Source organism: Balaenoptera acutorostrata, chromosome 4 (genome assembly GCF_949987535.1).
Source record: "Balaenoptera acutorostrata chromosome 4, mBalAcu1.1, whole genome shotgun sequence".
In the NCBI taxonomy this organism is placed as follows: domain Eukaryota; kingdom Metazoa; phylum Chordata; class Mammalia; order Artiodactyla; family Balaenopteridae; genus Balaenoptera; species Balaenoptera acutorostrata.
Genome location: NC_080067.1, coordinates 37,631,552 through 37,658,779, shown reverse-complemented (window position 1 = coordinate 37,658,779; position 27,228 = coordinate 37,631,552). Strand labels below are relative to the sequence as shown.

Here is a 27,228-nt window from a genome sequence, read left to right as displayed (position 1 = left end):
ATACATGTAGAGAAGAGCCTTGATGTGCAAAAGAACACACCGAAGGAAAACAATGGCTGATTAGATGGCACACAGAAATAAGAGGACCGAAAATGGCAGTACCGTCAAACCGAAAAGGAGACAGGTGTTCTGTACAAAGCAGAAATTTCAGAAACCCTACATCCAGAATAAGACACAGTATTAAGAGCTAGGCCGAGAGTAGGAGCAATCTGAACCATCTGAGGAGTTACCCTCACTTCTCTGAAGGGTAACTTCATTATGTATTGTCTGGGATACCTGAACAAACATATCTTCAGCAAAAAATTTTTTTAAAAAAGGTTAATAAACGAATAGCTTGTCGTCAGACATAGTTGTTCACTTTGCTCTTTTGGCTGTTAACGAGGACTGAGCTGAGGTCTCTACTCACCATGGCGGCTGCGGTGGCTGCAGCCTGTGCTGCAGCGGCCTGGTTGACCTGGTATTGGGCAGCCTTGATCTTGGCTTGCAGATGTGCGGGAGGATGAAAGTATTTGCACTTTTCCCTAGAGCATCTCCCTTTGATGTAATCCATACACACGGTGACTGTGTTGTCATTGGTGTCAATCATTGTGCTGTCAGCAGGATGGGCAAACCGACAATCGTTTTCTCCTCTGTTGCAATTGCCACGCTGGTACTCTCGACATACCTACGGGGTCATTAGGTGCACAGGGGTCAGTCAACACGGACAGGTAGAAACTTTCCGAAGATTTTAACTTAAAGTGCAAGGCTGGTGATAGAAGCCAACAAATGAAAGGGGAAAAGATAATTTGCAAAGGAACCACAAAACAACTTGAAAACATTCTTGGTTCGGTATACAAATTATAATCCCATTTCAGTAAAATGTCCATGAGAAAGAAAACACATTTATGATCCTAATTATGGTAAAATATCTAATTTAAATTATGTTGACACACTTATTCATTACCAAGGGGGAAAACAGTAACTTTATATAGTGAAGAACCCTGGAGACACTGCTTTAATCAAACAAAGTTAATATCACCAGTAATAAAGACATAATGACATCATGTACCTACTGATATGATGCACTGAAAAAAGGATACAACATTACATTTGTTGTATTACTGCTGAGAACGCATAACCTGAATTTATTTAATCATGAGGAAACATCAGACAAACTAAAATGGTAGGATGTTTTACAAAATGACTGATCAGTACTCTTCCAAAGTGTCAAGGTCATGACAGACAAAGAAAGATTGAGACACTGTCACTGACTGAATGATCCTGGAGTCAGAGAAAGGATGTTGGTAGGACAACTGGTGAAATCTGATTAAGGTCTGTAGATAGGCTAATAGCAGCATATCAATGCTAATTTTCTGGTTTTGTGAGTGGTAACATGGCTATGTAAGCTGTCAATATTTAGGTAAGCTGGGTGAAGGATAGGCAGGAACTCTTGGTTCTATTTTTGCAACTTTTATGCTAATCAGAAATTATTTAAGAGTGAAAGTGTAAAAAGTCAAATGATAGCTTTTTCATAAAATGTTTCCAAGAGCTAAGTTTTTGATCATTAGAGATTTACCTGCTAGCTATAAAAAGCAGATGGAAAAAGATTAGTTTTTGTTACTGTTTGTTTCATATCTATTAATTTTGGATGGGGTCCCTGGGGAAAGGTGAAAATGGGTTATTTTTCATTCATTTGCTCGATTTTGACACTAACTATTAAAGTTTGTCATGGTGCTTGCTCTAATCAAGAGGTTGCCGGCGCTGTCTTCAGTCAGAACAGTTTGACCTTTTTACCACAAGAGGGCCATCTAAACACAGAATGCCCAAATATTTTTACGCTCTTACTTCATGCTTCAAGGATGTTTCCGTTTTGTTTTTCACAAATCTTTTTACAAACTGAGCGAATACAGACTCTGAACACTCAATTTTGGAATTCATCAAGAGGAAAAAAGGGGGGGGAAACCCCGTTGTGATTTAAAAAAAGAAAGATTTTCTTGGATTTAAGTACATGAAATGATCACATTTAATTCTAGGCATTTCCCCCTTTTACATCCATATCCCATTATTGAGGAAAAGTGTTTCCTTTTAAAAAGGTCTCTATAATTTGTATCGTGGTATATCTTAAAAAGAGCATTATAAACGACATCTTGCACCATTTGGAAACATCAAGCTAGCTAAAGCATTGCATTCCACATAGCAATGAGCCAACTCTATTCATCACCTCAATTTATGTAATTTTTAAAAATTATTAAGTAACTACTCTGTGCCAGACACTCTGAGAGATATTAGGAATACAAAGATGACTTAGGAAGTTACAGAAGATCCTTTTTTTTTTATCGTTGCATTTATCTTCTTGAACAAAAGAAAACAAGGATAGCCAGTTTATAATTTGAAAAGCAAAAGTGGTAAAGCTGTTATCCAGAACTATTGTCCTCCACTCTCACTGACGACGGGAATCAGCTGTGCAGCTTTCTACACCACAAATCCCCACTTACTAAATTAGACTCATCAAAATAGGAAGAGAGGAACACTTAAATGAGGATAAAAACTCTTCACGTATATATGTAAAATTATGCTAAATTTATACCACAGCATAAACAAAAAAGTTACTTTTCTGTTTAAACAAATCTGTGTCAATGCAGCCTCATCCAATAGGAAACCATCTGTGTTCGGACACTACTGCTGTTAGCTCTTCAGTAATTCCTGCTTTCTCGAATATGCTCGCAAAGAAACTGGCAGCAGCTGAACCAACACTCTGTTTTCCAGTTTCTCTCACTCTTCGCCACACTGGCAAGAAAGAAGATCTGAAGGTAGTCTTATCTGTAGAATCTTGAATAACTATTAGAATCAAAGATCTGCAATTTTTCAAAAACAATTATGCCAGTGCTGGTGCCAGAAATGTGAGCATCATTCTCCCAAAATATAGCCTGAGTGCCAGGCTGATTCTGACTTTTTATTTCTCTGTCCATCTCAACGTTCTTTTTATTTTCAGGGATGTGAACTTAAAATCAGGTTGCATAAAGATGATCATTCTAAGACCCCTTCTCGTCCCTCTCCATTTGCTTTATGCATGTGTCAGTGTGGTTTGTATAGGTTAATAATTGGTTTATTACAGTTTTGTACTCTTTACTGTCTTGCAGGATGCATTGAGGGAGAATTCTAAAAAACATTTAAGCAGAGTTGATAACTAGCAGTTAGCTCAGAATTTTGTTCCTAAATCCAGCCTTTTCTGATGTTGCAAGAACTTAGTTAACTGTTTTTGCATGATATACATTTTTGACTGTTTCATTTTTTTTTCCAACTTAAGGTTCCTCCTGACAAGAGAAATGGGACAGAAGAAATATACTGAAATAGCTGTTCTCCTATTATTCTTGCCTTTGAAAAAAATAGAGAAGAAATTGAAAATCTCTTGTGAAAACTTGTACTGGTGAGAGCTACAAGGCTAGAGGGGCTAGAGAAGTTTGCCAAGCTTTGGATGTATATATAGATTGTTGGGTACCTATCTGAATAGAACAAACTTCCCAAAACTTTTCAAACAGATTTTTCTCTAATAATGACCATCAATAAAATGGGATCTATCCCTTGACTGCTGAATATGGGTTTGGCCTGATAAACTCAAGAAAACTTTAGACTGTGTTGCTTCCCCAAAAGAAATCTCTTAGTTGTAGTACTGTGTTAGCAAATTATAGTTGACAGACAAAATTTCAACAAATCTAACCTTATAATTCAAATCAGGATAAGAAATTGCACAATTTACCATAAAGAGAATTTGGAACAAAGAAGATAAAATTAAATTTGAAAATCCTAACAACATTATGGCTCTTTTTTCTATTCTCATCCAATCTTCTGCACGAACATATTTTTCAAATAGTTGTAACTATAGTATGGCTATTACTTGGTGATCTGTTTTTGCTCAACAATGTAGCATAAGCTTTTTGTTTATTTGTTTTACTTAATAGTGTCCAGAGTCATCATTTTTGCTGGGTGCATCAAATTCCATAAAATAGATGTGTATGATATAAGTAACTCTTTCAGAGAACATCTAGATTATTTCCAATATTCCCATATTACAAATAATGTTGCAAAGAGTATATTCATGACCACACTCTTTAAAAAATCATTCTCTAAGGATAAATGTGCAGAAATGGCATTAGTGGGTCAACATATATAAGTACTTTTTACAGTTTGGTAAGTGGTTTTCAAACCTAGATGAAAATAATTCCATCTATTGATATTAGCTAAACACATAATGTGCTTCAATCAAAAAGAATGTTTCTAAGTATAAGTACTTATATGTACTATAAGTATTAAAGGCAGTTGACCTATACACACTACTATATATAAAATAGATAATTAACAAGGACCTACTGTATAGCACAGGGAACTCTACTCAATACTCTGTAATGGCCTATATGGGAAAAGAATCTAAAAATGAGTGGATATATGTATACATATAACTGATTCACTTTGCTGTACACCTGAAACTAACACAACATTGTAAATCAACTCTAATCCAATTTAAAAAAAAAGTATTAAGGCAGGATTTGCTTTGGAAATCAGGTAAGTTTTGTAAACTTTCATACAAAATGGATAAGAGGTTGCTTTTACAGTAAAAACCATCATTTCAATAAAAATATTCACTGAAAACATTAAAGTACTAAATTCCATTTCCAGAAAAACACCTTTGGCATATAAACTTCAAATAATCAAAAGAAAAAGCAATCAGAAAAACTTCCCAAGGAAATCTAAATTAATTCTACATAAACCTTCTTTTGTTAATTAAATAGCAGTAGTAGAGTGGAAAGAGAATAGAGTTTGAAATCAGAAATTTTCGGTTCTATCTAGTGTTTATATTCACTAGCTCTGGGATCATGAATACTGAATAAGATAATGTACAGATAGCTTAAAACACACTATACAAATCTGGTTAAAATAAACAGTTCTGTTATTTGATCTCAATTTCTATAAACATGACAAACATATTTCAAAATGGTCAAAATAATAATAGGTTGTATAAGTAGTATTAAATTCATCATTACTCTGCAAGTTAAGGCTTGAGAGTCTAAGGAAATTAAGGTCAATGTATGAACTTATTCAAAACTAAGCAGCCATTTGCATGTTCTTTAAGAGACATTCTATGTTTTGTGCTTAACATAGTTAACTCAGTCATCTTTAGAGACTAACATTCAAAACAGGAAGAGAGGGCTAATTGTAACAGGGAAGAGGGACTCTCAGGGTACTTTAATACTTTGGGAAGTCAATTTAAAGCTAATGACCAATATTAAGGAGCTTATTCAAAGACACACACATACCCGTTGTTCAACAGTAAGCATCATGGACTTTATTAAGTTTGAGCTAACACAACACTTTAAAAAAGAAATACTGGATAATCAACAATTTTATCAAAGAACCCAAAGCATTACAGGTCATGAATATACAATCTAATACAAAGAAATTACCTGTGTTTTCAATTCAAAAAGAATTCAAATATCCACATCTTAAAATTCTGGTGATTAGGGGAAATGATCTTAGTTAGTTGTTTGTAAAATTACATTCCCAAGATAAATATCTGATGATGCGATATCTAGTTTCAGTCTGTTATTTGATACTTGTACAAATTTGGTCTACCTGAACCTCATTTTTTAAAAAATGAAGAAAAAGACATCTACTTTAGCTACCTCAGAGAATTTCTGTTAAGATCAACTGGGAGTTTTATTTGAAATCTAAAAGGTGGAACCTATCATTACCACCAAGCCAGTGAAGACAAGCATATTTCTATAGATGATACAGCTAAGAATTTGTCATTTGACCTTATGTAATTCAAAAAATCAAATCTGAATACATAGGAATGACCAACTAAATAAAACTTCCCATTAAATCCACTGCCAGGTTTTCATTTATTCATTCCTATGCATGACAGGACATCTGAAACAAACGTATCAATATGCCAAATGTTCAAATCTATAGTTACCTTTATTACTCCTTCTAAATAACTGCAAAGATAGGGACAGTTTAGCCTTAATTTGTATGAAGAAATTGGTGGAAAAACAGCAAATATGAGTTGGCTAAGCCAGGATTAGCAATTCCCTTATTTTAAACAATTTACACAATTCTATCATCTCTAAAACAAAACTCAAACTAATCACAGACAGTAATAATCGACAGAGACTAGATGTTTTAAATGGGGGGTGTGACCACATTTTAGAGAGTCATTCTAAAGCCTTATTACAATTAAAAAAAAATGTAGACTACATAGACCTGTGTGCATAAAACTCAATATTTCTTGGTAATTTTCTAAAGAAATTAGAATATCATACAAGCAGTAGCCAAACACTCTCTACAGAAATATGGAAGTAATAATTCTATCAATAAGCCTTTCTTATATTATTAAAAGCATTTGCTTTTCTAATCTTACTTTGAATTGCATTTTTTATATGCAATAGATCATGACAAATCCATTAAATGCCTATAATAATGTCTTGCAGGAATGCCTTTCACTATCACTTGAATCCACATTTATCTTTAAATGCTCTTTTTTGTGTAGGCAGTAGGTATCATATGTTTTTATGCCTATACGAAAAAAGTCACTAGACTCTTCTGTGTCAGTAAGTAGTGGAAGTATTCAGTATCCAGTGGCCTGAATTAGAAATTCATGTCATGATTACCTCAGTAGAATAAAACTTTCGGCACATGAATTTTAAAACAAACTTCAACTGAAAAGTATCAGAAGCCGAGTGGTTTGCTCACCTTTCCTGGAATATGTCATATGTTTTTGTCATATAGACTATTGATAGGAAAATGATGTAGTTCACGAAATGGCAATCTAATGTCTCCATCAGCACATGAAATATGTGGCCACTGGTTTGTCTTTTGTTTGGTTAATGCTGTTATGCAGTATAGATTACCCTTAAAATTATCACCAATTGCTTAAAATATTTCATAATGCTGTACATTGTGTTCTCAGCAATTTCACAAAATGTAGAATGCTAAATGCATTGGAGGAGGAAGATTTTTGTATACAAGTAACTGTACATGAGGTAAATGATGAAAAGTTAAGACTTAAATAACAGGTGCTGGCATCCCCTGGAATAGGTATTTTATAGACCATTCGCATTTAGAATCACCTGGCAGATCTGTGCAAAGGATTCCAGAGACTCGCTGAAGACCCACCGAATCAGTCTGTGGGGATGAGACCCTGCACTAAAAATTTTTTTTTAGTTTTTAATTTTTTTTTTTTTTTTTTTGGCTGTGCTGTGTGGCTTGTGGGATCTTGGTTCCTTCACCAGGGATAGAACCCAGGCCCTGGGCAGTGAAAGCCCCAGTCCTAACCATTGGACCGCCAGGGAATTTCCAGGCCCTGCGTTTTTCACAATCATCCCAAGTGATTCTAATCATATTAAAGGTTGAAAACCATTGCTCTAGGACTAGGGGCATGAACAAGATGCCATAGTTTGTAGCTGGAATGTTCAAAATGTAAAACATGTTCTCAAGGAGAATGTTAACACATGTTTAAAATGTGTCATATTTTATTTCTTCTGTTACATTACCTTAAGCTCTGAATAAGGGCATGTATCGTTCTGTGATTAATTAATTGATTAACTGGTTGACTGACTCATTTATTCCTTCACTGACCAAGTTACTGGGCATCATTTATGAGCTTGGCACTATTCTGGTGGACCTTTTCTTGTTGTTGATAACACAGCTGATAACCTTTTAAGGCTTCAAGATATTCCTTACAACAGTTCTTACGTGAAAGATGTTCAATTGTTCTTCATTTGATATTGCTGAATAAACAAGAGAATAAATGCATTCATGGATTCTTTCTGCACCATAAAAAATTATTGTCGTGAAAATAGGTCAAACTATGATTTCCTTAATTACCAACTCTTTGTAATGAAGCAAAGATAAGACTAAAAACCTCAGTCCTTTCCAGTACCTACAGATTTTAACAATTTCTTAAAATAATCATTGAAAATGACTGCTACTTGAAAATTACACAAAGGCATCCCAAAGTTATAAAATGGAATTTTAAAAGCCTCATTTCAGTGACTGATATTCAGGAGATTTGCTTCTCTTTAGAGAAAACCATGAAGACTGAATTTTACAGCATAGAAAGTATGCAGCTACAAGGTCTTTTAAAAGATATCCAACAAAGAATGGATAATATGAATAGTGATAGAAAGCTTAGGTGTGTGTGTTATTTATATATTAAATACCTTTTCAGTAGTTTGTGGCTGGCATTAAACACATGAAAATGACCTAAATTTCACCTAGAATGTTCTAACTGGAGGTGATCTTAGAGATTATCTGGTATATTCCCCTAATTTAATATGTGTGGAATATGAAGCTCAGAAAATATAAAAAACTTGACCTATGCTTACTCACCTAACTAGCAAAATCACCAGCACTAATCCTTGGATTCGATTCCTGTTTTTCAATTTAACATTTTTTGTAGTATCACACTGGGTGCTATAAATATGTGTTAGTTCTTCTAAACAGAACCAGAAGGCTGATAATCTACCCTGTTTTTAACTTCTTCATTGTCTATTTTGTAGCCAAAGAGAGAAAGAAGTGGCAAGAAGAATTGGCCAATATTTTAACTGTTTCAAAATCTGTTCACCTCAAAAGGAACTCAAAATTCTAAAATGTACTTGGGAGTTCCATGAGTTAAAAATAGAGTATAGATTTAAACCCCAAATAACTAAATGTGTAAATTAAGTGTGTGTACTTACTGCCATGTCTTTTAGACTCCCAAGATGTAGTACAATTAGCATGAGAGGAAATACCCTGAAGATAGGAGTGTCTAAAATCACAAGTGCTAGGAGAAAGGTGCCCCTTAGCTTCACATTGCAACATCCTAACAGGTTGTAACTGTGACATTGAGTCAGATCCTGTGAATGAGAATAAGGAAGCTGCCCTACCATCAGGCATTTAGATAAGTGGAATTCCGGTTAAAAGGAAATGACAGTCATTGCAACAGTAGCCATTTGTTGTGACTATGGGAAAGGAAGACAGACAAAATACTCAAAGTAGCTTCTTGCAAAAGAAAAACAAAACAAAAAAAAGACAGAAGTCTTCATTTTAACTAAACACCATACAAAATATAACCAATTACAGACTACCTAAAATGGTGGGAGGATTAGTTTAAAAGAGTTCTGACCACACAATCAGTCTTTTAAAGAGATTCTTTGACAGAGATTTAAATAGAGACGTTCTCAGCTTTATGAATATCATCTCCTATTAATAATTAATTCTATCAAGTTCATCTCAGACTGCCTATTTGGTTCCCATTAAACAATCAACAATTACACATTATGAACCCAGGGTTTGCTTCAAAAAGGTTGGCGGGGGAGGGAGGGGAGAGGGGGAGGGATGATTCATACGTTGAACATCTAATAATTTTTAAATATTTAAAATTTCTTAAATTTCCTCCCAGTTTATCTGCAAACAGCCTTAGGTAATCAATGAGCAAGAACAATTGTGCAATGACAAACCACCCACAAGTCAAGGTGTTATCTCTAGCACACAGCAGAGTCCTTGGTGCATAGAGGGAATGCAATTAAGTCTCAACATCCTTCCCGAGTTCTCCTTGTGGAACTCTTGTAATTAGTAGCTTTTTCCAAAACATTCAATGAAAGGTAAAAAAATAAGCCTAAAATAAACAAACAAATGAAAACTCTAAAGGGAACATACAAGCCAAAATTTGCTGCCTCCTCTTTGTACTATCACCTGTATGGGAAGGGAGAGTAATATACTAGTGTTTAAAAATGTAGTTCTGAGTTCATACCCCACAGGAACATCCTACCCACATGACCTTGAATAAGTTATGTTACATCTCTCTCCATAAATTTATCACCCTGTTAAATGGAGTTAATGATAGTATCTTCCTCATAAGATTGTTTTGGGGATTAAATGTTTGTTGCATATGAAGGGGTAATGCTGTGGTGGGTAGATAGTAAATATCCAATAAATATCAACTATTATTATTACGGTCAAAAAGATGGTGGCGGTTATAACTACTCTGAAATCTGAGATCCTTTGTAATGCATGCAATGAAACTTAATAAACAAAAAACTGGTGCTTATTAAATAAATTCCTGCTAAACTGATAAATTATTAGAGTCAATTATGTTCACACAATGGCCTTGTTTTGCCGCTTTCTCAGTATTAAGACACGTAAAAGTTCTCAGCACTAAGTATTGCCTCGTGCTAACCAGGGAAAAGAGGAAGAGCTCATTTGCTCTTTATATGGACACCAATGCTAGATGTGAGAGCTGCAGTGTACAGTAATGTTGCCATTCTTCCCCCTTCATCTAGAGTTTACCAAGTTCACTAATTTACAGCCATGCTAAAATTCTCAACAACCACTTCAACATAAGATTTATATCTTTCATTTCTTTTTCATGTAGCAATAGCAAAGTACATACATCTGATCATCCTTGACTCTAAGACTGAGAGCATCACCCAATTTACAATTTAAAAACTTATAATCGCATTTCACAAACAAGGCTGCTTTGCTATTCCAACCAAAATATTATGAGGCTTATGAGGAAACTTGCAACGATAACTTTTAAAACAGTTTGTAGATAGTAACTAAATAACATCTTTATGAGAACACGTATCAGGGGATTGATAGAATTTGTTAATAGCAACAATAACAAGAACCATTTAGGAAGCTTCTGCTGCATGCCAGACACTCACTAACTCTTTGAGGTAAGTGCCATAAGTCTCTCCATTTTGAAGATGAGGAAACTGAGGCACAATGAAGTAACAAGCAGTCTGATCCCAGAGTCCAAGTTCTTACCCACTATTCTACATACGGATGTTGTGGCTTCTATAAATGTTACATTCATCAAATATAGCATATCTATATTCTAGCAAAATGCTCCAAACACTAAACCAAGATCTCTGCTTTGAATTGTTTTTAACCTTTATGGCCATGGAAGAAATAAACAAAGAGCACACTTTGAAATTTAGAATGGAATACATAAAGACACCAACGAATCACGCCTACCTCAAGTCTGTCTGTCCGCATTAATTTCTGTGCAGCAGCTGCAGCAGCTGCAGGTACAGGGACCCCAGGATTCCCTGTAACCAACATTGGTGCAGTCGGCAAGATCTCTGCTGGAACCAGGCTTGGGGAAACAGGTCCCAGGTAGGGATTAAAGGCTGCTGATGCATTGGTGGCTAAGCTTGGTGCAACTGAAAACATTGGCTGAAAAATAAAATACAAAGCAAAATTTAATCGGCAGGTCTTGGTTCAAAGTTGATATCCTGCATTATATATCTATCCTCCAACCATGTATCCATGCATCCATCCATAATCCATTCTTCCTTTGCTTCCTCTTTCCCTCCCTCCCTCTCTCCATTTAATTGTATGTTTATTTACTCTCATTTAGGATAAGAATGTTTCTTAAAACAAGCATTCATCAAATCAATGTTTTTCTAAAATATAATGGGTAATTATCCATTAAATTTTCCACTGGGATTTTGAAGCTTGGGGTCTATAATACTTGCAATTTCTTTTTGAAAAATAGCTCAACCATTCAATACAGAAACTTCTTGTGGTTACCTAATCTCCACCTTTGTCCTGATTTAATCCTGGAAACTTGTCTAAGAAATACATTTCATAATTGCTATGTCAGATGTACTTAAAAGATCTGTTTACAACTGTTAATAGGTTGCAAGTGCCCTATTATCTAGAATAAATAAAGCAGAGCTCCCAGTGGATAGCAGAGTTTCACAGTCAATGTAAACTGTGAATAAATCTTATGGGATATGTGAAGGGTGATGATGACACCATTTCTTTTGAGCATATAAGATAAAGTATTTGGCATATATATTTGCTGCAGGTTTTCCTGGGGAAATGATACATCTTCCACCAGCCTATTACACCTTTGTGAGATACTTAACGAATTCAGCTTACTAGGGAGAAACTATTCTGAAATGTGAAGTCTGAAAAAGAACACTTTTAAAGAACTGCATTATGATTGTTCAAGGAAATACATATAGTAGCACTGAATAAAATGCTACAAGATAGATTTTTTTTGGCCAGAAATGCTTTCATGAATATATGAAAATGGTTTCTATTTGTTGATATGAAAATTTGCATATCAGGAAATATATCTGTTTTTGAGTAAAATTAAATAATTTACCTGAAATCTATTTTAACAATGTGCTTTTCCAGTTTTCAAAAGATAACCTAGCACAATTTTTCACCTTATTGGTAGTAAATTTTCAACTTCCTAATTCAATGGAGTTTTCATTCTTGATGTTTAATGCTGTATGTAATAATAATGTTTGTTTCCAAAACACAAAAACAAATGGACAAAATGGATCCTGTTCTTTAAGGTAATTTTAAACAATTTGTTATCTTTACCCTGTAGTAAGGAATAGAATCATAGAGATTTCTTTTAGAAAGAAAGGGACATGAGAATGTAGATAATTCTTCCCTCTGATAGGAATAAGAAGTTAGATGACCCCAGAGTTTATTTAGTATTCAAGAGAGTTTTGGTGTAAGGGTTTATGCAATCAAGATGTATATGTTACAAAAGTAATTCTTATAGCTCAGAAGAAATATCTTTAAAAAAATAAAATATATCCTTTATCTAATTTGGCCCTGACTCATCCTGTATTTAGAAGAGTAAAACAGATTTCAAGTATTCCTTTTTTCTTAGGGCAGTGGTTCTCAATTATGGGTGATTTTGTCTTGCAAGGGACATTTTGTAATATCAGGGGACATTTTTGGTTGTCACAGCTGGGGAGTGCCAGCTGCATCTAATGGGTAGAGGCTGCTAAGTGTCCTACAACACAGAACAGTCCCTCGTAACAAAGACTTATCCAGCCCCAAATGTCAATAGTGCTGGGGTTGAAAATTCCTATCCTAAAGGATGCAGCCTTCTCGTGACTTCACAAATTGTTTTAGGACAAAATATTTGCAGCTAGCATATCCAGTCTTACGAAGAAGACCATGTAATATAGAGTATTTAATACATAATTTGATTCACTTGGGTCAATAAACAATATACCATGGATTCTATCGATATTTCCAAATTAAAATAATTATTGTTCCTAATGTGTTGGTTTGAATGCCATGGTTAGTTGCCCTGCCAGGTTGATGGCTCTTGATGAAGTCGCCTAAAGTAGTACCTCCAGTCCCCAGTTCCATCCCTGCCCAAGGCAGCTACCCATGGACAATAGGAAACTATTGGGGGTTCCAGATATTAACAATCAATAACCTGTCAGAAACTGGGGCCCAGAGTAATCTCCATCTATCAACAGTTACTTATTCAAACAGCAGCTGATCTGATACTGCTTCACTGACTACTGGCTGCCAAGGCAGCAGCAACACAAGAGTTGACCTGTATAGTAAATACATGTTGAACTTGGATCTCTATTCAGAAATATTCAGGTTAAACTTACACTGTTACATACTGTCGGACACAATATGTGAAATTTCAGCCAGAAAAGCACTCTAATTTTTCTCTTACATATTTAAGAATTATAAGAAATTTAGCACAGAAGACTAAAAGATTAGTTTAGAATATGGAGAACAGAGCTGGTCAATGTTAATTCTTGCTATGAATTAATATGTATTTCCAGAGAGGGCATTTTAAATGTATACTTCAGAAAGTTATTGAGATGTTTATGTCACTTTGCACAATCTACTATAATTATTTAGAAGCAGAGGTCAAACTGACAAACTGATGGAGGGAAGAAAAGCATTCTTATTTTAAGACAATAAGATCAGTGGCCAGTAAAATTCAGCTTTGTTAAATATCACTGAATAAAATAAATTTATAATCTGCAATGCATATAGTGTAGCAGTTGCATATTACAGATAAAAGAATACTTTTACGAGATAAAAATACTCATCTTATTAACAGGAAACAATTTTTCCACTGGATTGTTTCTACAGAGTCGTCACATGAATTAATTTTCTGACAATTCAGCAGAACAAATTCAAATCTGAAGAACTTTAGGGCACTGTCCCCAAGTAAAATCTGTAGCAGCCTCTAAAATTCTAAAACATCAACTATTCAACAAACATTATCTCAAACTGCTCCCTCTCCAGATAAAGAGTTATTTGCTAAACAGGCAGACAATCGATAATAGCTCTATACTTTGAAACTGGATTCCAACAGCTGCCAAAAAAACCCACTGAAGTGCAGCATTCCTTCATTTCTTTTGAATTTCTGTAAATCTGTTATATCCCTTTTTCAAAGAGCACCTTGCTGGAGGTAGGTCATTGCTGGCCCCATGAGAGTGCTCTAATCAGATTAGTGAAGCACTTGAACTGTGGCACTGCCAATTCTCTATTCCAAAAGCCATCCTGCAGAGGATTCAGCAGAATCGCAAAGACGGATATTAATACAATGGTATTATCAAGCAGCATCCTATTTTCTCCAAAGTAACCACAGGATAACATATAACTATGTAACTGGTGTATTTGATACTGACTACATCCTTGTAATCATGATTTACAGATATCTTTGTTCCCAGAAGGCGTAAGGAAGGTTGGTTTATGATTGCCTTTTTGCCAGTGAACATCCTAAGCAGAGAAAAACAAATTGCAATCTTACTAATGCTGGTGCATTTATGGGCTAATCACTTGTTTGTTTTAAATGAGACATTTGATTCCATTAAGGTAATCAGGCTTTATTATGAATGAAAATGTTATTCAATTTCACATTATGACCCTCGTTAAATGTGTGCCAACATGGTTATTACAATAATTCTATTTATGTGCCAGGCATTGTGCTAAGTGCTTTACCTATGTTATTATATTTAATCCTCATAATAGTATAAACTCCTTGGAGCAAACAAAAGCAAAAACTCCACTGCTTTTGTTACAAGGAGGAGGGGATACAAGCTTAGTTCACTACTAAATTCCCAGAACCGAGAATGATGCCTGGCACACAGTAGGCCCTCAATAAATATACACTGAATAAGTGTTTGAGTGAGTGAATGAATGAATGAAAGCGTGAATAAATTACAGCCTTTGTCGGGTGGATATTATTAGTTTCATTTTGCAGATAAGGGAAAGGGCTCACAGAGATTATGTGCCCATGGTCACAAATGAGTGCATGGAAGACCTAGGATTTAGACATCGGTGTGTTTAATTCCAGGTGGTTCTAAAACCAGTGGTTCTCAATACTGGCTGTCCAACAGAATCACCTGGAGGACTTGAAGCCCAGAACTCCCTGGCACTCTCTACTCATCAGAATCTCTAGGCAGCAGTATTTTTTAAAGGTCCTGGGGAAATCCGATTCCATATACTATGTGGTCTTCTACTATACTAAATACAGAAATAGGTCCAGTGTTCAGGTTCTATGTGAGGTCTTCCTGTGGCTCCCTGCTCTTGAACATGCTTTTCCCTCCACGGTGAAGGTTGCTCCTGTCCAGCCCAACTGTTTAATTCCTAATTAGGCTTCAAGAATCAGGACTGTTTCTCGAAGTTTGCCCTGATCCACGCACACCTCCAACTACGAAGGGGCTTTTCCTACCCTCTGTTCGTACGTAATTCTTCCTCACTGGAATTCAGCATTGATCACCAGGTGTGTTTACTTAACCATCTCTTCTACTTGGGCTCTCAGAGTGCAGTCTCATGCACTGTGCTTTGTCCATTTTGCACATCCTGCACTTGGCATCTATACAGGTCCTCTACAAACATTTGCTTAACAAATATATTTATGGATTTGCTGTTTTTCTCTGCCACAGAAACTAACTAGCAAATATATTAAATATTTTCTAGTATACATGTTTGAACATTAAAAAAGATTTAGTGTTATTTCCTCTGAATCTCAAATTTTAATCATTAATTTCTTTAGTATGCTTATTTAAAATTTAAATTTTATTTTTGATTGTCACTTTTTTTATATTGAACTAAGTTTCATTAACATACTGTTACCATGCTGTAATCTTGCAAATATCATAGGGATTCTAATTTATTTTAAAACACAGTGTGAAACAGTATTTGTTTTGCATATAATGTTTCATTTTTAATAAAATAGAGAGAGTATATAAAACAAATAATATATACTCAGTATGTGCTGGGATTTACAGAACACAAATTTTAAGTCAGATTTTTCTAGATTTTACCTCTGTGTGTGTCTGTGGCGGGGGGGCGGTGTATGTGTGTGTTTGTGAAGGTCAAATGTGTAAACAGGGAAAAGTTAAGCTTTTTAAAAAAATTTACAGCACAAAATCAAGGTATATAAAACCATGTTTCTGGGTAAGCACAGCCCTGTACAAGAGCTATAAACAGTCTCTGTAAACAATTATTTTGAATATAAACACAGAGCCAAAAGCTAACGGGAATTATCAACAAATTTACATTACAGTGTCTTTTCTTCTAAGAAGGTAGCACGTGACTGGAATAAAATGAGAAATACTGTTTTAACCTCTGCTTCTAGACTGACTTGCTGACTGGGCAAATCAAATGACCACTTACTTTATTCTTAATTTCACATTATACTTCAAGCGACTTTTACTGAAGTAATAAACATTTAAATAAAGAAGACTCACTTCTAGCCCTCCAAGAAGAAAGGTATCAACAAATATGGCCTGGTGCCTAAGATTCAGGGCCCATTCTCATGCTGCTTGAGGAAGTAGAGGCTCCTTGACAGAAATAGGCAGTAAGGTGGGCAGGATGGATGAAATAAGACTCAGGGTGACTGACCTGGAAACATTTTTACCAGAAACACTTGGGGATAAAGCAGCCTTATCTCAACCACTAGTTGGATAAACTGGAATGTAAAGCACTAAAAAACAATTTCAGAATTCTAGGTGTTCCTGGAAGTGTGACAAATGATGACTTCAAAGCTTTAAGGAACCAACTGCCAAAAAAACGCTTGGATATGAAGTGACAGCAAAGGCAAGGCGACAGGAGCAGCAAAGGAGCTCCTAAGACTTTAGCTAAATCCAGTAACTTTGAATTTCTCTATCCCTAGCCTACTTCAAGTTCATGAAATGCATAGGGAATTCGACATGAGTTTTGTACCTCAAAGTGGCTAGTGTGTGTACCTTCAGGGCAGCTGCCATGGGAAATTATGGATGGCCAAGGCCAATCTTTGGGCACACAGGGAAAGGCATTGGGAGGGCACTGCTAGGGGACCTCCAGAGGTCAGAGACACTCTTCAAAACACTGCTTATGCAGACCTCTTCAAGGGCAACGCCGAGAACCTGGAATCAACAGTATTTCTGAAAAACATCTTTCTGGGATGGACCAAAGAAATACACCAGATACCTCCAAGTTGTGAGCCCCTAGGTGCAGTCTATCTTTGGTTATTTAGTACTTTCTTGTTAGATTACCTTTGCATCAGATAGTGCATGGCAAAATAATAGTATTTTTTTAAGTACTACCTAGAAAAAAAATCCAGAAATTTTATTTTTTTAATTTGGATAATTAAATACTATAGGTCCTCTATTTATCTTCAAAGATCATACAATACAGGAAAAAATGCTCTTTTGCATTTTTATTAGTGGTTTAGAAATGATAATAGAACTAACACCAATTATTTGATAATTTACTATGCTGAATTTTAGGAAGTAGACATATAAATTCAGTTATTTATTTTCAACTACTTATTTTCTTATCTTATGAAATGGGAACAATTATAAGATTGGTAGGACCTTTCAAGTAATATATCTTAAAGTTTTCACTGTATGTTGAAGAAGGTCAGGGGTTTTAAATGAATCCACCAAAGACCCAGAGTTGGTTGGTGGCTCGTCTCCATTTAGTGTTTCTACAGCATGGACGCCAGAACCTGAACGGCCTGGGTGAAAATCCTGGCCCTGCTACTCACTAGCTATGTAACTTGGGCAAACTAGTTAATCTCTGAACCTCTGAGTCTTCATCTCTAAAGCTGGATAATATTCCCTACTTTATAGTACGGTTGTGAGGATTTATGATATAAAATGTGCTGAGTGCCTTCCATGCCCTCAGAGTACTGTAATTACCCCCCAAATGTTATGTTCTTTTTCAGATTCTTGGCTTGGTACATTTCATTACAACATAATCAAGTCCATGAAAACAAGAAACTCGCCTATAAATCCCTGCATTTCCCAGACCAGCCCAGTGTCATGTTCTGGAGAGCTAAAATTTATAGACCCGGTCTCTCAAAATTTATGAGAAAATGAGAACCCAAACTGGGTGGCATGATAGCTATTTCCTGGTCCCAAGAGCACCCTCATCAAGTCTCTGGCTGCCTCTGCTAACAGTGTACTAATAGGTGTCCACCTGTACTCGCCATTCTGTGCTGCAGTCTCTATAACTGGGCTTGTGCTCTGGTTCCAGTTACAATTCCTTTGGACTCTGGCACAGGTAAACTACCATGAACCTCTGCCTGTTCTTCTCATGCTCGGGAAACTCTTTCCTTCATTCTTTCTTTCACTTGTCAAGCAATTTTTTAAATCTCTGCTACATGCCAGGCATAATGCTAGATGCTTCTGAATTTGATTAGACCTGGCTAGCCTCTTCCCCTCTTCATGGTTCCTCCAGTTATGGTCTGGGGGCCAAACTGGCTGGCCCTAGAGAACTAAGATTCTTTACTTACTTGACTAAAAGCCCAGTCACTGCTGAGATATTCCTGAGACTGCTGATGTTACGAATCTGCTCACAGTATTATCTCCTCTGCTATCACTACTACCTGGGTTGGATCCAAGTTTACACCATGTCTTCAAACACCACCATCTATTCTAGTGGCCATCCTCTTTTGAGTGGCAACCCTTTTCCATATTAGTCACCTGGCTGCTTCCAGCTGTTATAATCCCTCTCTGTAGGCCCAGCACTAAAGTTCCAGGAAGCAGCAGGTTATGACCATCTCATTTATTTCTGAAACTCTGTATCATTATCCTCATCAAAACAGGGTTGACTACAAGAAGGATCGAGAAGTCTAAGGTGGGGTTTTGAAGGCAAATTTCCTGGATTAAAGCCTTCTCTACAGTCATTAAAACCCCAAATGCTTTAAAATTGAATAATTAAAATGACTTCTACACTCATTACAAAAACGTCACTCTGAATGGAGTCTATTTTTAGACTATGATCTCAGGATGCCTTTAGCAGAAGGGTAATTCCACATTCAAATCTAGTCCTATCAGGGAGAATTAACATAAAGCCTGAATGGGCTCACAACTAATAAAAATAAATGCTCTGTCTAAGCAGAGAATTTTCCAACAAAAACACCAGAAAATGAGGTAATTTTTCTGATGGTTTCAGAAATCTGTGATTTGTTGATTTTTTTTTTAAACAACACATATTTGTCACTAACATTTCAAACACATGAGCACACATGGTGTTTAGTTTGTCCCAGGATTACACATACGATGACCCTGAAATGGCCTTGAGAGTAAAACTCAAGGACTAACTCAGGAGATGGGCCAAGACTTCACAGTGAGGAACTCACTGTCATGACCTGTTCTCTGCCATCTGGGAACCACACTTGCTGATCTCAGAGGTGCTCCCAGTCACCGAGAGGGTAGAGCCGGCCGGTCAGCACGCTTTAAATGTTTAAGTGGAACAAAGTATCTCACATCAAGAAGAGATATTATATCGACTATAGTAGTAGCCACCCCAAGGATTTATCAGATCTTTGAAACCATATGAGAGAGTCAAGTGTAAAAGAGAACTCTTGTCCTATATTTTATGCTAGAGACAATGATTAAACTTTTTTTTTAACCAAATGGAAATCTTCATGCTATCCCAACACAGACATGTGAAATTAACAGGTGTCACAGAAATAAATTTAAGATATCATATTTTTAACTGAGTCCCCAATAATGGAAAAAATATATCAAGTTAAAACAGACAGAATTATAATATTCTCTCACCTCAACTGTATAGTATTGATAATTGGTATCACTGCCGATTGGATTTGGAGATCCCTCCCACCTCGAAATGCAATCCCCCCCTCTTTTTTGGAATGATTGGTTCATTAAGTTCTAAGAGAGAATAATAATCACATTGAGTTCAGGAGTTAAAATGTATCAGGAAAAAAATTAGTTAGCATACATGCTACAGTTAGCATATCAGAAAAATGTGGGTCTTCATGTTTCCATGACCCCATAATATTGCATATAAGTCAGTGACAGGAATATTCCGATCATTGCAAATTTCAACATGCATTTAAAAACAGAATTACTATATCACAATTAACATCAGAACATCTTTTGTAACCTAAAATTAGTTATGATATCAATCTCTCACATTTTTGTGGATAAATGTGAGTAAAGGTTATTAAAGTCATCTGTCACATACACCCTCCTCCCAAATCCAAACAAATAAACAAATAAATAAATAAATATGCTCAGAATCAAAGGTTACGTACATACACTGCTCAGTAAACATTAAATCCATATGACCACCTACAGTTTATAAAATTTTGCTCTTTTCTTAAAAGATCATGGAGTTTCTGCCTTTCCTGATTAGTTCTCCTTTGATGAGACTTCCAGGTCCATGATATGGATTCACCACTGTCAGAATTTTCCTAGCATTTGTAACTATAAACTAGTTTCAATTTAAGTTTAAAAGAATAACAAAGGCTCCTTTTCAAGAAAGAGAACTGTATAGATTCTCTTTAAGGAGGGAGGAAAGGGAAACATTTTCTCAAAATTAAAGTTGATATACACCAATTTTTAAAATGACTATTACTGTTAAAAGGTAGCCTGAAAATGCACCTTGACTATACTGATGAGTTTAACGACCATTTTAAAAAAAGACCATTTAACATCTGCAAGTCGCAGGATTTAATCTGAAGGGGGTTTTGAGGGACAAACATGCTGTAATGTAAATTTCCACATGATTTAGCCAGAAGATGAGTAACTTTATGGTGTGAAAATTGTTTCCAGGGTTTGACTGCTAGTTTGGCTAGGAAATGCTAGGTAACTGATACTGTTAACTACGTTCACTTGATCTAGTGCAATCACCACTTTAACTCTGAAAGTGAGCACTCAGAATGACAAAATTCAGGAACGAGAACTGAGAACACGCTTACCACGGGTTGTAATGGGGCACCGGGCATCATGGCGTTGGCTAGTTGCATTTGCTGGGCCAACATGGCCATGTTCTTCTGCTGAATCAAGTTATTGCGCCCATTTATCTCCAATTGCGTTTTTAAGTGGGGGGGTGGGTGAAGATATTTGCAGTTCTCCCTGGAGCAACGACCCTAAGAAACAAAAGCAGAAAATATCACCTTAAAAAAAATAATAAAATCTACAAATCTTAAGAAAATCATAATGATGCAAACCCGTCACTTGAATCTACCGTGGGTCTTTCACACAATGAAAAAAGTCCAGATCACTTTATAATACACTTCAAGTACATAATGAATTCACTCAAGTGTATTATCAAAATGAGATATTAAGACATGTGAAAAAAGTTTCAAGCTTAAAGAAGTTCCTGCATTTTAATATTAGCACTAATATTTCTAGATCCAAGTTTAAAAATCTACAAACTGCCAGGGGAATATTAAAACACAGAATTATCAAATAAAATATTAGGCTCCTTCCATAACATCTTCTGGTTAACTTTAATGAACCCAGAAGAATGATGAAGTTTTACCATCTATTTTTACTTGTACTGAGTAGTAAGGAAATGAAATTAGAGGACTCAAGGCACACTGTTATCTTCAGTAAAACACCTTTACACGTATCTCACAAGAAGTAACATTAAAATTACTACTAAGCGTTATAAGCCAATATTAAGAAATGTACAGATGAAAAGAAAAAAATTTCCACACATTCCTCACTGTGTATAGAGATTAGTAAGTATAGTGAAATATTGGTGAAAAATGTAGCCTTTAACCTTTCAGTGATAAATCTAGTCTACATCACCCAAGAATTATAAAACAATAGAAACGGACATACTTACCCTCCAAAAAACTTAGAGTATAAAATGGAAGAAAAAAATAAGTTACTACAAAACAAGAAATGTGAATATACCTTTCTTTTGGGATGATTCTTCTCATCAAAATATATATATTAAAGTCTGTATTATGCAATATTGTCAGGGATTGACCCATATTATTTCAATATAGTATTGTCAAGTCATATTGATAGTAACTTATCTCATGAATTACCACCTTGACAACTTCTTTCACCAATAAATCTAATTAGAACTGTTTGTGAGGGTAAAAGAAAGATTTAATTGAAGCCATCAACCACCTCCTTGAGCTTTCTTTGATTTTTCTAAGAAAAATCTATTTACCATAATTTGACCTTGTACTGTAAATTGACTCAGAAAACTGATGTTCATATTTGTGAGAAAATCTGTCACAATTCTAATTTGAATGATTTATTTCTGGCTCGTTTTGATTAAGCTTTTTAGGAATAAGTTCATAAGTTTATATCATAGGATACTGCCTGTTATTTTAACAAGCTTTATGTAATAAAGCTTTACTAACAATATTTTAAGTCAGGAGGCAGTAGAGAACAGTGGTCAATAGCAAGGACCTTACAGGTCTCAGGACCTGGGGTAGAGGCCTAGCTCTCTCACTCATCAGCTGCATGAATTGCATAAAAAACTAACTTCTTTAAGCCTCAGGGTTTTCATTCATTTCAAAATTGCTATATAGCCTACACCATAAGTTTATTTTTAAGATTAAAGAAGATAATGTCTATGTCACACCCTCGGTACTGCATAGCACCCTCCGAGGAGCAGGGGAAGGTCAGAAGCTGCTATTACCACCGCTCCCAGAGCATTTAAAATTGTATACACAATAAGAGAAAAACAAAATATTGGCATGAAGGTAATTTTTATAATATTTATTAGTTATGTCTATTGATAAATTCACAAGTAAATTAACATTTACATATCCATGACCTATTCCATCTGAAATCATCATGCTTGATATCTGTTGAGATCGTGAGTATATCAGCGTAAAAGCATCTGGATGCAAAACAACTTTCATAACAACAACACTTCGAGTCACAAGATAAACCACAGGGAATGACTGGCCAACATAAATAACTCATGGATGACACATGGTCTGATTTCAGGGATATCCAGTTGGGTGTCTTTTAAAGAAAACCTGCTTTTTCAGTACAAAGAACAACTTGGCTCTAAGAGAAATTCTGCTTCTCAGTATCTCCACATCACATTTCTTACTAAGATTGGATTTATTTAAGTGCAGATAAGCAGGGTTATATCCACTCTGAGGATTCAGTTACTGTCAATTGACTCAGATCAGTTTCTAGAGTTCCATAAATAGCACAGAGACAGCCCTGGGCCCTGAACCCTGCTTTGTCAACACTAACACTGGTCTTCCTGGCACTTCTTTCTAGAACACAAACCACCAGGGCTCTCCTACCTAGGAACACAGCCTGGATTGAAATAATGAAGGAGAGAAACCACGTGCAAACCACCATATATTCTGTATCCCCGCATCTCAAAACTTTTAATAGAAACTCGGACCTTTGGTTTTCATTTTGTCTTTACTACATCTACTCAGGAAAAATGCCATTCTACTACATTTCCTACATAGGCCACCTTTCCATGCTTAGCTTGATTTGACTGGATTGCAGCCCTCACTTTCAAAAAGCTATGTTCCTAAGAATCAACTGAGGACATTTTGTGGCAAAGTACACAGACTACCAAGCCTCTTCCACAGAGTTTGTGGCAATAGGTCTGGGGCCCAGGGATCTACATTTTAACGGTATTCCAGGTTACTCTGATATAGCAGAAAACACTACAAAACACAATTCTGCAAAGCCACGTGAATTTTTCATTGACATGTATGGAAAAAATAACTGAGTAGCCTCCGCAATTGATATTAGATAAACTTAGCTTCTTAAGAAGGTCAAAACTTGTTTAATGCTTACTATGCTGCTGAATAATTGTGGTTTGACAAATAAAAAGGTCAAAAGCAAATTAGAATAAACATCCTCTTCCAGAAAATTGCCTAAGCTCTGAGGAAAACCACCAGTGGCAACCCTTCTATTGAGAGTTCAGGTAAATATGACATTGGTACCTCTCCACATTCATCCGTCTCTGAGTTCCCAGCACTGTACCTCAATAAGCATTTGCAGAATGAATGAATGAATGAACATTTCTTACTAAATGCTTAAAGATGAATTCTACTGTAAATCCATTCTCGAGACAATGAAGATAACAGAATAAAAACTACATCTAATACCAAATTTTGACTCTGAGTTGTACTAACCTAATGATGCTTTTATTCAGAGGGCAGAAATCTGAACACACAATAAATAAAGCCTGCCACAATAAAAGGAGAAAAAGTAACATGAGGCCTGCAAGTTTCACTAGGGAGGAAGATTTGTGTAGGGATTCAATGTACTTGGTATTTTAAAATCTATACAGTGACAATACATTCTAAAAAAAATCTAACAACAGAAATTCAATCAGTATATTGTACTCACATATGCAGATTTATGTATAGGAGCTACTACTCTACATCATCAGAGATTTCACCCCAAGATACAATAAACTGGGTTGCTAGGATTAATGCAAAAACATGAAGAAGTTTTTACTCAGTTTTGATTGCTACATGCAGTTCCCCTTATTGCCATATAATTGTACATCTGATCAAACATAGTTTGGTTCAAACAGCAGCTTTGTTACTTACTTGCCGTGTCACCTTGTGGAAGTTAGTTAACTTCTCAGAGCGGCCATAGCTTTCCTGTAAATAGTAACAATACCATTGACCTCACTGGTGATGTGTGAGGACTGAGCAAGATAGTGGGCCAGCCTCATACACGGCTCCTGCTATAACAGGCTGGCAATAAATAGTAATAATTTCTCTCTCTTTCCGTAAGTTCTCAAGCTAATAACAAGCAGCAGTTGCTTAACCTAGCACCGTATCTGTTGAAGGTACTAAAACTAATACAAGTAGCAAAACTCAGTGACACTACATGTCAACCATCAATAACATAAGCTTTCCCCTTAATCATCATTTTCTATTTGCGACATCCACTAAGGGAAAATGTCATTCTAATACATTTCTCACAATGTTATGCTTCTGCGGTTTACTTCTGTTGATTGCACCGAAATCTTATTTTCAGTGAGCTGGCCAGCTGATTAGCAGGCCACACTATACCGTCTATACCATAAATACCTTAGACTCCATTCAAGGAGGCCTTTTATAAGTTAACACAACACAGATCCCAAAGACATCATTGTAATGCATATACTGTATATTTTAAGGAAACGGAGGAAGTTCAATAAAATATTGATCCAGAATGAGTCCACTTTTCTCTTAATAATTTTTCTACATCTTTAAATATAAGTAACCTGTCCAGAAAAAGTAAAAAATGTCCCCTTGTAGACCATTTGAGGCTAATGAGAGATTAAGTCATCAAATCCTCAATTTCTGAGGTTACAAACTGTTACATTGTGAATTGAAGGATTTTCTCATTAGCCTTTGAAATTGGTACAAAGCGTGTGATTCTAACAAGGGAAGATGTACATTTAGATTAATTGAGCCTCAAAATAAATGCCTGGTTAATTTTTAAACATTATAGTGTAATTAAGTGTACTTTAAAGTGATTACACACATAGTACAAGCATATATAATACATATCTAAAAATGATATGTATGTGATGCATATAGTGAAGTATAAATTGTAGAATAAAGATAAAAACTGAATGAAACTAGAGATGGCAATTTAGAGACATAAACGATTTCTCTGCTATTTCTAATATTTATTTAAGAACTAGCTAACAATCAAAAATAAAACATCTTACTTAGAAGTTGGCCAAACTTAAGACAAAAAAAAAAATCAAAATTATATTTGAAATCTGGAAACACTAATTTCCCATTTTTAATTACACTTCTTCCATCTAAAATAAAAGGAATATAGTGACCTATGAGGTCAGAATGTAAAAAGTCACCTTATTAAGTTGCCAATGGTAACTATGTGGTAGGATGAAAATTACTGAGTCACATTTGTGTAGACTCTGAAAAGAAAGGGGCAATAAAAAAATTATAGGGGTACCAGCTAAAACTCATGTGTCTTTTCCAACTTTCATTGGAAGTACTGGTTTTCTGGTAGACTGTTCAAACTGCAACCATTTATTTCAATTGTTAAAACTAATATTTCCTTTGGAACAGCTGATATATGCAAATGTTTTGAAGCACTTTCTGAAGATATTCACTGCTCAGATATTGGCCAGAAGCTCTGGCAAAGGAAGCTGGGAGCCTCCTATTGAAAATTGCTACTGGTTTGGGTTGGTTTTTGGGTTTTTTTTCCCGCTAAGATAATATAACTATCTCAGAAAAATTTTGCCAAAGGGGGAAAGAAACCCTTTGCAGTCAAGAAATATTGTTTCATGCTTTTCCAATATGATGTTTTTTTATGGTTCTGCCATGCTTTCAAATGATCAATACTAAGGCAAGGGTGAGTAAATTTACATATATAATATTTATTTGAAAAGTGTAAGTATCTAGTGGTAGGAAATGTACGGCAGTTTAAAAGGTGATTAAGAAAAAATTATATTTTATACACACACAAATATGCACACACATGCATGTATGCTCAAATGTTTTGTTTTCATTTAGGGAATGAATATAAGTTTAATTAGCTCTAGGAATTAAAGTTTATTGGCTTTTGCAAATATTGAAAACAAATTAATTGCATCTAACACACAGGATATTGTAGCTCTTAAATGTATATATCTCCTTATGATTCACTTGTTTCCATAAAGGACTTGTGTCAGCTTAAAATTTTTTTATTTTATTTATTTATTTAAAATTTTTTATTTATTTTTTGGATGCTTTGGGTCTTCGTTGCTGCGCGCGGGCTTTCTCTAGTTGCGGCGAGCAGGGGCTACTCTTTGTTGCGGTGCGCAGGCTTCTCATTGCAGTGGCTTCTCTTGTTGTGGAGGTCGGGCTCTAGGCACGTGGGCTCAGTAGTTGTGGCGCACGGGCTCAGTAGTTGTGGTGCACGGGCTTAGTTGCTCCGCGGCATGCGGTATCTTCCCGGACCAGGGATCGAACCCACGTCCCCTGTACTGGTGGGGTGATTCTTAACCACTGCGCCACCAGGGAAGCCCCTTGTCAGCTTAAAGAACACACACATCCTAAAAAGAAGTTCAAGGTTTCTCAACCTCAGCACTACTGACATTTGGGTGGCTATCTTGCCATTGCCATTTCGGTGGCCAAGTCTTTGTCGTGGGGCCGTTCGTGCCGTTGGAGGGTGTTTAGCAGCATGCCTGGCCTGCTAGATGCCGATAGCACTCCTGCAGTCAGTTATGACCGTCAAAATTATTTATTGATAGTGCCAAAACATCCCTGGG

The 27,228-nt window shown here is 35.8% G+C and overlaps 1 protein-coding gene across 20 annotated transcripts in view; it reads right to left on the bottom strand.

The window, feature by feature from the left end:
• The window catches only part of MBNL1 (muscleblind like splicing regulator 1), a 179,433-nt gene that overhangs the window by 19,109 nt on the left and 133,096 nt on the right, over window positions 1-27,228 (bottom strand). For 15 of the 20 annotated variants that reach the window (XR_009008141.1, XM_057545369.1, XM_007188142.2 and 12 more), the window contains 4 exons: window positions 20,972-21,142; window positions 19,809-19,919; window positions 10,993-11,193; window positions 407-664 (listed from right to left, as the gene is read on the bottom strand). Coding sequence is in view for 19 of the 20 variants with exons in the window: in XM_007188142.2 (XP_007188204.1) it covers window positions 407-664; window positions 10,993-11,193; window positions 19,809-19,919; window positions 20,972-21,142 (741 nt within the window). In the remaining variant the exon portion in view is untranslated. Of the gene's footprint in view, window positions 1-406; window positions 665-10,992; window positions 11,194-19,808; window positions 19,920-20,971; window positions 21,143-24,559; window positions 24,642-27,228 lie in introns of those variants that run through there. The other 5 variants (XM_057545362.1, XM_057545364.1, XM_057545366.1 and 2 more) reach the window with 2 other exon arrangements.